This window comes from Bactrocera tryoni, chromosome 3 (assembly GCF_016617805.1).
Source record: "Bactrocera tryoni isolate S06 chromosome 3, CSIRO_BtryS06_freeze2, whole genome shotgun sequence".
Lineage (NCBI taxonomy): Eukaryota > Metazoa > Arthropoda > Insecta > Diptera > Tephritidae > Bactrocera > Bactrocera tryoni.
The window spans coordinates 80,730,581-80,744,513 of record NC_052501.1 but is presented as its reverse complement, the minus strand read 5'-3'; the positions used below and the strand labels follow the sequence as shown (position 1 = coordinate 80,744,513).

The window sequence follows — 13,933 nt, the reverse complement described above, 5'->3', positions numbered from 1 at the left end:
ACACAAACAGAAACCCGTCGATTTTTCAAAATTTTTTGTAAAAAAATTAACATTAAACACTTGAGTATAAAATTTTGTATATAAGGCAAAAAATTTAATTAAAATTTAAATGCAAAAAACAATAATTTAATTTTATAAACACCAAAATTTTAATTATAAAATTTTCTTATAAAAACATTTTAATAAAATTTAAATGCAGAAGAAGTATCAACTCTTAGTGCAAAATATAATGAAAAATTTTTCGGGAAATTAAAATTAAATTTTTTAATTAAAACAAAAAACTTTAAATGCAAAGAAAAAAGTAATTTAATTTTATTAACAGTAAAAATCTAATTATCAAAATTTTTGTATAAAAAAATTCAATGCAATAATTCTAATTAAAATTAATTTTAGAACAAAATATAAATCAAAAACGTTAACTAAATTGACATTTTTCTTATCAAAAATTAATACAAAAATCAATTATTAGCCAAAAATTTAAACTAAATTTAATTTGGTACGAAATGCAAAACAAAAAATTTAATTAAATTTAAAAATAATTTTATTATCAAATTTTTATAAAAACTTAAAGCATTTAATTTAAAAAAAATCAAAAAAATCCCAAACAATTTTAATTAAAATGTAAATGAAAAAAAGTATTTTAATTTAATAAACAGTAAAAATTTAATTATCAAAATTATTTTATAAAAATAATTAATGAAACTAATTTAATTAAAATTATCAAATTTTTTTATTAAAACTTTAAGTAAAAACTTTAATTTTTACAAAATCAAAAATAAGCGCAAACATTTTAGCTAAAATTGAATTCCATACCAAATATAAAACAGTAAATTTTATGAATTGAAATTAATTTTTAAAATTAAAAAGAAACTTTTTATCAAAATTGTTTAAAAACAATAAATAAATTGTAATTGTCAAAAATTCAAAAATAAAGGAAAATTTTTGATCTAATTTTAAATACAAAACAAAAAATTTTAAACAATAATTTCAATAATGTTAAAAACAAAAATTTAATTTAATTTTAAGTACAAAACAAAAAATTTAAATAAAACTTAAATTAAATTTTTTATAAAAAGTATAGAAAATTTTTGGCAAAAAAATTTTTACTGTCAAAAAACCAAAAATTAATGCAAAAATTTTAATTAAAATTAAATTGCATACCAAATACAAAACAGAAAATTTAATTGAAAATACAATTGAAATCCATTTTTAAAATTAAAATAATTTTTTTTTTCCAAACAAATATGTATGTAAAATATCATAATATACTCGCAATGCTCCTTCTTTAAGTCATAAAATTTAAATTACCAAATTACAATTTGCAAACAACAGTACAATAACAAAAACAATACTGATAATTACATTAAAAATGATTTTCAACTATTTTGCGCATCATTGCAGCACAATGTATGCACTGGGATCAATAGTTCGGTGTAAGTAAATGACTCAAGTAAAGAAAGTAGCAAACTAGACACACAAATTTACAATTTTTAACACACACACTTCACCGCAACGGCGCTCATAACTCACAAATCACTCAATTAAAAAAATTTCAAAAACCGCCTTGAACGCACAAAAACCACACAAGAACACATTGCGCGCAGACAAATACGCGGAACAGCAGAAAGTAAAACAAAAATCATCAAAAATTTAACATTTGAATATTGAGCCGCGCGAAAAATACGCAAATTGTTCAATTTTCAAATTAACCGCAAGTGGAACGCACCGCCGCGACGCAGAAAAGCGAAAATCACCAACTCACTTGACGGCCTGACCATGATTAGAGTGGCGCACAAGGGCAAATGCACGCGCTGCTGATTGCCGGCGAGCGATTGAATGAGCGAGTGATTTGAATTTGAAAATGTCACTGGCGAAGTCAATTACGTGAAAGCGCAAACAAAACGCACCAACACAAGTGACAAGACAACCACACACACATACATGCACACTAGCTATGCACAAAGCAGCCAAGCAAGCTGCTTTTGCGTGTGCCTGTGTGCAGGACTCGTGCTGCCCTTTGCGGTGTTGAGATTGAAATCTGCATTTTCACATTCAAGCAATAATCGAGTGCACGGCAATCGCAGCAATTTATCGCACAGCCAATCACCGTGGACATAAATCAATACACACACGCACAACTATACATATACACATACAAATATATCCACATTCACAAGTGTGTTCACTGCTGACACAGAGGAATACCTCTCACCTTACATTTAGTCAACAATGAAATTTATCGGACCCACGCACACACGCATACACACGTACATTGTTAGACCTTCCACAACACACACATACATACATAGTAGAGTACAGTTGCATTACTTGCAATAAACAGTGTAATTTAAAAACAAATTAGCGCAGTTGGTTCTCGGGAGATTCAGTTTTCATACCTGCCTCGCGCTCTGTGTAGTTCAGAATGTAATTATAGTAATTTGAAGTTGTGCGTTGATAATCATTAGTCCATGAGGACTTTGTTTATGCGTTGCATTATACATATTAGCGTTACATTCTTCATATTTTAGTTTGTAGCAACATTTGATGAACATAAAGTTGAGTAGAATAGTGAATTTTCTTGGTGAAATAGTAATGCTAATGGAATAAGGAGTAATTAGACACGTAACATAATGATATTTGCATATGGAAAGCTATTCCAAAGGGATCATAATTGCTTTGTAATTTGGGCTTACGTTGCCACTGATGGCGTAAGCATAAATTTATGTAAAATCTTCGTGCTAAAGTTACCGACGACCTATCTGTGGGCCTACGTTGCGATATTCAACTCCAAAATAGAGACGAGAAAGAAATCATGTCACCTTTCACAGTTGCATCTTTTTACTTAAAAAGGTAAAAGAAATAAATACCCTTCACCGATGCATTTATCATAGCTTGAAAGGGTATAAAAAGACTGTTATCACGATTTTAATCGTTCAGTTTGTATGGCAGCTATATGCTATAGTAGTCCGATTTGAACAATTTTTACGGAGATTGTGGCGCTACCTATGAGAGTAATTCAAGTTAATTTTCATAAAAATATCTTGTCAAATAAAAAAGTTTTCCATACAATAAATAGATTTTGATCGTTCAGTTTGTATGGCAGCTATATGCTATACTGATCCGATTTAAACAATTTCTTCCAAGATTGCATTATTGTTTTAAACAATAACCCGTACCAAATTTCGTGAAGATATCTCTTCAAATAAAAAAGTTTTTCATATAAACACTTGATAACGATCGTTCAGTTTGTATGACAACTGTATGCTATAGTGGTCTAATCTCGGCAGTTCCGACAAATAAGCAGCTTCTTTGTGACAAAAAGGTTTGTGCATATTTTCAGATCAATATCTCAAAAACTGATGGACTGGGTCCCGTATATACAGACGTTTGGACGAACAAAAGTAATATGACTTAGCTCATTACGCTCTGCTACAATAATACTTTATCATACTATAATATACTTTACTGGGTCTCCGACGTTTTCCTCTAAGTGTTGCAAAATTCGGGGGCAAACTTTATGTATACTCCTCAATTTATAAAAACAGAAAATCGCACCGATGGCGATCACATTCTTTTCTGTGGATAATTTTTAAACTCTAAAATGGTTTCAATACCAGAAAGTTACTAGTAAATCTTACATTCCTCTCCCTTTGGTCCGACCCCGTCGAAACAGCACGTTTCTTGGGTCTACCGTTGGATGACGTCGACGACAACTTAGCTAGTTCTTACCATCTTTATGGGGATTTTTTAGAACACCAACAACTTTTTTAGCTGCAGACATTATATGCTCAACTAAAGCTATAGTAAAGCTGTTTTAATAAAATATCGTCATTATACAAGTCGAACCGAGAATTTTAACGTTTTATAAAGCTCTACGTAATCGTTCAAGGTATTTTTTCAAAATATCAACTTTTACTTTAATTTCAATAAAAAAAATACTCTTAATACTTGCTAAAAATAGAGTTTTTCTATGTTACCCATGGAAAAATGTTCTTTGGATTGATTGTCTGAGTCATTCTATCACACGGCTGTCTTGAAAAAAAAATGAAAGTAGAAGGTATTTAACCTATATAATCGATAGCGGAAGGGTATTTCTACTTGACTCGAAAAAATTGAAAGTAGAGAGTATTTAACCAAAATATAACCGATAACTGTAGGATATTTAAATCTGGTATTTTTCCTTGGAGAAAATTTAACAGAAATGCTACCGAGTTGACGAGTTCTTTGCTTTATAAAAATCCGAGCTCATTTCGCTTACTTCAATCCGACTGATGGTATGGGTGCAACACTTTATGGTTAGTTTCGTTTATTGTACAGATTGAACTTCACTTATACATATGATGAATGATGAAGTTCCACGCCTGGTGATCGTGTCAAAGCAACTAATTCAGACACTTTCTGTTATCTTAAAAGTCAATATGCCATAGTTTTCTACACAGACTTCTCCATTTACTATCGTTCTTTGGAATATTACCTGCGGAGGTTCATGTTATATGAGCGCATTTATCAGTGATCGTGAGACAGAGTCGTGTGTTTATTTTAGTAAATACTAAAATTAGTGAATAGTACATGCTTTTCTTGGAACTCGTGAGCAAATGTACAGAATCGTTACGGCGCATATCTTAAGATTTACGTCGTTTGGTGGCACATATTTTGTAATATAAAAAATATGACATTTTGAAATATGTATGTACTAAGCGAAGCCCTAAAACACTGTTGAAGATTTTTTTGTGAATATTTATTATCAACGTATTATATATATGTATATGTATATATAACGTATTATATATTGGGTTTTTTCGTATTTCTAATCAAACCATCTAAAGTTTGGTTAGCGAACACTAAACTCAGCGAGTTTTCTTTATGTTTTCTACAATTTGAATAAATTAAAAAACATCATTAAAAAAATTAAGGAAAAAATTAAAAAAAAAAAATTAATTTTGAAGATCATAATTAAATAAAAATAAAAAAATATCATTTTTAATTAATACAAATTTTATTTAATTATGTTTTTCAAAATTAATTGTTTTTTTCTCTAATGTTTTATTTTTTTAATTAATAAAAATTAAATTAAAACAAAATTTTAAAATTAAAAAAATTTTAAAATTAAAAAAAAATTTAAAAATTAAAAAAATTTCAATTAAAAAAGCTAAAACAAAATAAAAAAATTAAATGAAATATATTATTTTCTCATATAAATTATTTTTAAGCATTCTGAGTGTAAAACTGATTACTATTTCGTTTTTTTATTGTCCTCAATTTAAATTCTTACTGTGCACCCATGTCCCAAGACATAAAGAAAGTAAAAATCACTTAATTCAATTTCATAAAACTATTAAAAAATAGCCATAAATGACAAGCATTTTCCGCTAATTATAATTTCCTTAAGAAATGCATGATTAAACTTAATTAGTCTAAAAAGATTATTAAAACAAATTAATTGCATGCCTAGCTGCTTAAAATAAAATATTTATAGTAACATTTCTACATAAACAATTCGTGAACCCATATTTGTACTTCTTGTTTGGACTGTCCCATAATTTATGTAAGATTTAGATTTTGTTTATTCAAGTGGTGTATCGTTATTATAAAATGTGGAAAATAGCCTTAACAAATTCTTTTTTGTTTTTGTATTTGAAATAAATAGAAAAAAATCATTAGGAATCACTTTTTATATTGTTTTTTTTTACCAATTTTTATAAAATATATAATATATTTTTAAATATTTTGTCAAAAATCTGTACTTTTTTTTTTAATTTTGGGGAAAAAAATTTTAAAACTTAAAATTTCACAAAAAGAAATAGAAATTTGAAAATTTTGAAAAAAAACAGTGTTTTTTTAATTAATGTTTTCCGAAAAGCTAAATAATAAAAATTTGAAAGTTCAGAAAAAATGACCTTGGAAATTTTTAAAAAATTTAAATTTTTTTATAAAAATTTGATAATGTAAAAAATTGAAAATTTTTTTTAAATTAAAATTGAATTAAAAGAAAATAAACATTTGAAACTTTGAAAAAAAAAGTTTTTAAGTTTGTAAAATCTACTTTTTTTGTAAAATAAAAATTTGAAAGTAAAAAAATTAAAACTTTTAAAAGTCATTTTTTAAATTAAAATTTAATTAAAAGAAAATAAACATTTGAAACTCTAAAAAAAATTAAAGTTTTTAAAATCTACTTTTTTTGTATAATAAAAATTTGAAAGTAAAAAAAAAATTAAAATTTTTAGAAATCAAAATATTTTTGCAAAATCAAGATTTGAAAGTTGAAAAGAAATTGAAAATTTTTTCGTGAAATAAAAATTTGGAATATATAATTAAAAAAAATTTAAAAAGTAAAACATTTTCATAAATAAAAATTTTGGAAACAAAACATTTAAGGATTGAATTTTTACGAAAAAATAAATAAGGACTTTAATGTTAAAAAAAAATTGATGCTTTTTTTCGTAAAATAAAAATTTGGAAGTTATAAAAAATTCAAAAAATTTGAATTTTATGAAAAAAAAGTATAAATTTTGAGAAAAAAATTGAAAAAATTTTAAAAATTGAAATATTTTCATAATTTAAATCGAAATTCGTTCAAAAATTGAAATGAAAATAAAAATATTAAAGTAAACAAGATTGACTATGTTTTGTTAAATAAATATTTGAAAAAAATTGAAAGCTTTTTAAAAATTAAAATACATACTTTTTTTCGTAAAAGAAAAAATTTAAAATTGAAAAGGAATACAAAATCTTTTAAAAAATGCTATTGTATAATTTGAAAAATATAAAATAAATATTTTTTTTAAATAGTTAATTTTCAAAAATAATTAAATACTTCCGTTACCATTTTCAAATATTTTACAAAATTCCACTGCTCGTATCATATTCACTTAGACTCTGTTAGTTGACTTTTAAAATTGTAGTCATATATTTACACATTTAAAGTTTTACAAAAAGTAAAAAAATTGAAAACTTTTAATATTTAAAATTCTACGGGAGAAAAATAAGATTGGAAAGTGAAAAATATTAAAAATTTTTAAAATTAAAGTTTTGCTAAAAGTTTTAAAAACAATTTTTTTTTGTAAATTAATTAATTAATTTTTTTCTTAATTTTTAATAAAAAAAATTAAAATTTAAAAATAAATATACGCATAATAAAAGTGGGAAAGTTCAAAAAAATTGAATAATTTTAAAAATTAAAATTTTCCGAAAATTTTTTTCTAAAATTTTAAATATTTTTGTAAAATAAAAAGTTTAAATTAAAAAATGTGAAAAAATGTTTAAAGTTTAAATTTTACAAAATTATAAAATTTGAAAAAAAAAAATTTAAATTGGGTTTTAACATTTTTAATTTTAAATATTTTACAATAAATTAAAAAACATCTTTTTTTCAAATATTTAAGAAAATTCAATTGCTTGTTTCATATTCAGTTAAATTCTGCTAGCTCACTCTTAAAATTATAGTCTTACATACATTTATTTATACATGTATAACCGTTGTATGCTCTGCTAATTAGTATATTAAATTTTTAGTTAGAAAAAAGTAATTTAGATAATTTTAAAACAGTAAACAACCATTCCTTTCCTTGGCGTAGACACTCAAAGCAGTATTTTTTATTTCAAACAACTCCTTATCTTCCTCTACTGACAATTCAAAATTAAATTGGCGCGTTCCTTTTTGAGCGAGAAAATCAACCAAAATCAATATGAATTAAAAAAAGCTCCTCTCTTACTAATAATCCTTGTTAATCGCATAAATGTTTGCCTTCGCCTATTTATTTACCTTCTTTTCTCATATAAACAACAACAACAATCAACCTCTCGCTTGAATTCACAACGCTGATTTGTTAAAAACAATATATATTATCCAAAATGTTCGATAACTCAAAAACCAAAACCAAAAAAAATATACGAACAACAGACTCAGTGAAACAGCGAGGCTGCTGCGTAGCGTTTTTACGCGTCGTGCCAATACCAGAGTCGAAACGGAACTAGAACTGTCGCGTGAGTACAAATACACTAAAACCAATGAAAAAATTAACAACATTTGTGGCAAATAATATAAAACAGTGTCTCTACGATGGGTTTCCCTTGTGGTTGAGGCAAGTTTGTGTGTTTCATGAAGGCCACTAAGTATGATTTCTCGATTTATAGGTAGTTACATAGGTAGGTATAAAACGGCAGCAGTAGGTATAGCTTTAAAAAAAGCAACGAAATTGCTTCAAAATTGGAAAAATATAATGTTAATAAAATTATGAAAAATTTGCTAGAAGAGTGTGGACAGTGCAAGAAAAAGCAATATTTAATATGCTTGGTAAAAGACAACAACAAATGAAGTGGAAAAATACAGAAAAATGCAATAAAAGTTCATTCAATTAAAGTATTGGTCAGTCAGCGTGATTCTACAAATTTTACTTCATCACCGGTAAACACTAACCAGTAAGCAAAAATGTGAAACTCTCAGCTATACTTACGTTAGTTTAGGTAGGCTAATGAGCCATGCAGAGAACAGTGGTGGTTTTTTGCGATACCAGCTGGGTTTCAGCTGCGAGCCTGTAGGATGCTGCGCTTGAGGCGAGTTTTCATAGATTTTGTGGCCTCGTTATCGTTACCTCTTGCAGTGTCTCATAGCGTAGTGCCCCCAAATCAGCAATACTTAACCTCTGTTAAAAAATGTTGAAAATACTGGAAATCCATGATAAAAGAAAGATCAAAGAAAGCTCCATGCTGGAAATCCATGATAAAAGAAAGATCAAAGAAAGCTCCATGATTAAAGAAGGTGTGAGTCAATAAATTCTAAAACGATTTTGAGAAGTCTATGTTGAGAATTTACTTTATTATATGGAGAAAATTGTTCTCGTTGGAAATGTCGAATTATTTATGACAGAATTCGAAGTGGAATAAAATTTGTAAATTCTCAGGGAGTTTAAGGGGTTACATAGGTTTTCTAGTGTAAAAATAGTATTTTTTCAGTGAAAATTTCGCAACTTTTTTATAATAATTGTAATCGAAAAAAATAGCCTAGGCGGTATTTCCGAAACTATTACTCGGATCAACCTGAAAATTGAGGAAAATTTTCTAGAGGTGTTGTAGAATTTGTGAAAATAATAAAAAAAATCGATTTTTGAAATCCGTAAACCCATGTAACGCCTTAAATTATGCATTCTTTTTACAAAATTTTTTTTTTTAAGAATTAATTTTTATTTGGAAGTAAAATTTTTAGTTAGAAACCTACTAACTTCCTACTTAAAAGTTTCTGGTATCTTTTGAGAAATACAATATATTCCTGATGCAATTAATTTATAAAAAAACACTTAAAAATGCCAAAAATTATTTTTGTGTTATTATTGGAAATGTTGAAAAAATTTGAAATTTTGGGCCTTCATACAACTTCCCTGTGCAGGTTTTCGGTTTTACTTCTGGGTATAAAGCTTTGTTCCTGAAACTTTGAGTGAAAGTTTTTTTGTGGATAAAACTTTGTTTCCCAAAAACTTTGACTGAAAGCTTTCTTATGGATAAAGGTTTGTCCCTAAAACTTTAAGTGAAAGCTTTCTTATGGATAAAGCTTTGTTCCTGAAACTTTGAGTGAAAGCTTTCTTATACATAAACATTTGCTACTAAAACTTTGAGTTAAAGCTTTGATAAATTAAATATTTTTATCTTTATAATATTTTATATCATAAAAAATACGAAATGGCTTAATGCTTCGTCGCAAGAGAAATTGTATCCACGACGGTGCTTTTGCGAAGTCTATGTAAACGGAAAAGAGCTGTTCTCGCCTCATGCAACACTTTACAAAACAAAAGTCATGAATCCCCAATAATGAAGCTAGTTTTGAGTTTATGAAAAACCAGCATTTAAAGTTAAAATCTTTAAGATAATGATACCAACTCCATACTCCGTTATAATGTTTTCTGGGTAGCTATTTGTTATGAAACTTCATTGTCGACACTGCAGGTGGCTTAATAGATTATAGCGCAAAGGGTTGTGTATGCTATTAAAAGATTGATGGCTCAATAATTACTTGACGGAATAGTTAAGTTGTTTTTTCATGTATCTACTAATATATATATTTATATTTTTTTAATGCAATATTGCTTGTCATTAGTTCGTGCTGTTGCTAAGGTAAAAACAGCGCTGTGATATGTTGTCCCATTAGGTCCCCAACTATCGTTAATGTCGTTTTGGCTTGACTTTGAGCTTCCCCTAAATTTTGTGCAGCTGTGCACCTAAAGCGGTATACTTCTTCGTGTCCTATCAATATGCATTATGTATCTTATCAATTATGCATTTATAAATTCAAAAATCTATGATTAGAAGCCTGCGCCAAGTTCACGCCCACAATTAATGATGATGAAGAAGTTTTTTTTTATATTATTGTTGCTGACAAATAAATGCTTTATCCGAATACAAACGAATACAAATAATAAAATTTTGAAGGCTCAACGAAAGCTTTCAGTTAAAAGGTGTTACCACAAAAAACACTTGTGAGCTTTCATACGTTCAATAGCTCGGTTCTAAACATATGAAAGCGCTCCAAACTTGAGCTTTCAAGTTTTTTTTTGATTTTTAACTATTTATAGGAGTAAGTTGAAAATTCAGCTCAGTATTTTGTTTAAGATTTGGGTACTCTGAGGTAATACTACGAATTTTTCTACAGAACCCCTTGATAAATTCTTATTGAATGAAAGTAAGCTTAGCCCTTTGAACACTCACGTTTAACACAAATTGTATAATAGACATACATATGTAAACTAATAATATACACAAAATTCATATATGGAATTTATTGTAAACATAGCATTTTCATTAAAAAAGATTTACCATCAACCCTAATCATTCTCAGCCGTCGAAAGCACAACACAACACACTCAATTATTGGGTATATACATATATTTTAAGAGTTATGGTATAGTACAGATTCCAAAGAAATTTTTTTTGATAGCTTTTTAGTAAAAATAGCGGTACTTATTTTGAATTTAAAAGTTCATATTAAAAAAATATGGAAGCTATACTTCACTAAAAGCTACGAGGAATAGCAATCCAGTAAAAGCTAAAAAGAGAGCTGAATTTGAAGCCAATTGTGGTCGAAATAAATAAAAGCTTTACATAAAAAAGTTATGAATACAAAAAAGACTCGTTATTAAATAAAAATTTGTTAATTTAATAAATGGACATACTAAGAGAGGCCTGTAGATTAGTGAAAAATATTTTAATTATTAAATAAATTAAATATTTAGGAGAAACCAGAGAAGAAATGAATATAGTTCAAATAAAAGCATGAAGGATATATGAAAGCTTAGGAAACGAAGCTTTCACGTAGTGAAATTGCTAAAAATATATTTTTCCAAACGATAAAGATAGAAAAGAAAGAAAAAATTAAATTTAGCTCACTTAAAAGATGGATGATATATGAAAGCTTGTAAAAAAAGCTTTCACCTGGGAAAATTGCTAAAGATTTTTAACACACGATAAATGTAGGAATGAAGAAGAACTAAATTTACATTATGAAAAGCTTGTATAATATGTGAAAGTTTACGAAAGAAAGCTTTCACTTAGTGAAAAAGCTAAAAATATATTTTTATCAAACGTTTTATATAGAAGAAAACAGTGAAGATATAAATTTAGCTCAATTAATAGTTTGCATAATTTGCGAAAGCTTACGAGAAGAAGCTTTCACTTAGTGAAATTGCTATAAATATATTTTTCGGAACGACAAAGACAGAAATGAGAGATAAATTAAATTTAGCTCAATTAAAAGATGGATAATATATGAAAGTTTACGAAAAAAGCTTTCACTTAGTAAAATTGCTAAAGATATATTTTTATCACATCATAAACATAGAAATAGAGGAGAAATAAATTTACCTCATGAAATGCTTGTATAATGTGTGAAAGTTTCCAAAAAAAAGCTTTCACTTAATAAAAGCTTACTGTATGCAGTTGGTAGGTTAGCAATCAATAAGACTGTTTAAAAATATTTGAAGAGAAACATTTAATTTATATTAGAAGTTCTATTAAAACTATCTCATGAAATTAATCCAGTGATTTTTTCTCAATCATTAGAAAATTGTGACTTTACTAGATTTTGTTTCAAAGCTAAATTTCCAAAAAGACTGACATTTATAATAAGTTTGACGCATTTTAAATTTGAAATTTCTTTGGAATCTCTTGCAAATTTCAAATCTTTTCTGCAAATGATATTAATCACATTTCTTTTCTTCATGTTATAATATAGACGGTTACGCTTTCTCCCAAGAGGAAGGTGGTGCAGTGCCACAATCCGTCGTTATACGCGCGTACGACACGAACTTGCCGAAACCGGAGGGCAACTAAGCGCGTGAAGCTACACAAAAAACTGCTACTGGTTATGGAGGAGACTGTAGCGAATGAGGAGGAAGGGTACGCTGGGTGAAGAAGATCATTAAAGCCTGTAAACAAAGTGGATGGAACTGTAGAAGATCATTACAGAAGCCAAGCAAAGTGGATGAAAAAGTCACGCAGGGGATGCTGATGATTCCTTACTTGCAAAGATTTATGTGCGACCCAAACCAAGCACATTTTTTAATACGCCGAAATATTAGTAAAATTTCAAGCATACGAAAAATATCACACAAAATACTAGCTAGTATTTGAAAAAATAGCAAAAAAATTAAACTGTTGTGTATTAAAAAAAAGTTTGTTTTCAAATCCCCAACACAAATGGCCAAAAATAGTCAAAAAACAATCAGCACCTGTTTGACAGCTGACACAACTGTCAAAACTCTGTTTCAACGTCAGTCATAATATAAATATGTTTAAGCAGAAATTATGCGAAATATTCATGAAAACTAACTGTGAAAAGATAACATTGTATTGAAAACCAGAAGCTTAACAAAATCATACATTTTTAGCATACTAAGTTTAAATCTAGCATATTAAGAGCAAACTTTATTCTATTTATATAATATTAGCCTAAGCCAAAGAGGAAAGCGAGAATTCATGCATAATGAACAGCATGAATAGTATGAACATAATGATGAAGTGAAAGGTGGCAGCTTTCTTCTTCTTCTTCTTTATTGACGTAGAAGTGGAAGCATTATGCAGTCAAAATGTCATTTGTGGCATCAACATTTAAAGTGGCATTATAATTATAATTACTATTGTGTGCATTACTAAACCGATAACTGACATATGACTTTAATTATTAACCGTTATACTTAACTAGTTAATTGTTTTTCTTAATTTGTGTATAATAAATATGCTTGTAAAATAACAAAAGCTATAAATAAGACAAATTGTTTAAAATAAATTAATATTCACACAAATAAAAAAAGAAAAAAAATGTAAAATAAAAAATATTGTGGATGAAAGTTGAAAATAAATGAAAATTCTATAATTGAGAAGGCACATAAAACAAAGGAAGTGGAAAATAACATAAGCATTTTAGCTTAATTAAAGCAACAGCAAATAACATGCAAATATTTGCTTAGGTGTCCTACAAATATTGTTTATATTTTTTATACCGTTAAAAAATTTGATTTTTATTAATTTGAACTCAAAACAAAAGTTCAACATTTTTTTAGAAATAATTCAAAGCCATAATTATTTCAACGAATATCAAAAGTGCAAAGTCATAAAAAACTATATTAAATTTTCTTCCACTAATTTTACAATACAAGCTACTTGAGTACAGAGCAGAAATGGATATTGAATTTAGAATTTTTGCACTTGACGGAATATGCGTCTTAATGTAGGCAACATTTTAGCATAAATTCAAAGAGTTTTCGTAATAACTCGAAAAACGGTTCTCGAAAAATGGTTCCATCTGAAAAGTCATAAAAATATAAGTAATAAATATATTTCACAATACGGGCTTGCGTACAGAGTGGAAACGGTTATTGAGTTTTACGGATGATGCCCCTTAATATAGGCAATATTTTAGCAGGAAGTCATGTCACCCACAATCGCCACT

At 27.4% G+C, this 13,933-nt stretch overlaps 1 protein-coding gene across 3 annotated transcripts in view; it reads left to right on the top strand.

The window, feature by feature from the left end:
- LOC120771821 (probable phospholipid-transporting ATPase IA) overlaps positions 1–12,981 on the top strand; it is a 132,537-nt gene extending 119,556 nt beyond the window's left edge. Inside the window, exons 14-15 of one of the 3 annotated variants that reach the window (XM_040100041.1) lie at positions 7,901–7,983; positions 12,218–12,981. In XM_040100041.1, the coding sequence (XP_039955975.1) occupies positions 7,901–7,983; positions 12,218–12,315 (181 nt within the window). In that variant the 3' untranslated portion in view covers positions 12,316–12,981. Of the gene's footprint in view, positions 1–1,401; positions 1,434–7,900; positions 7,984–12,217 lie in introns of all 3 variants that reach the window. The other 2 variants (XM_040100043.1, XM_040100044.1) reach the window with 2 other exon arrangements.
- Positions 12,982–13,933: the final 952 nt, after the last annotated feature.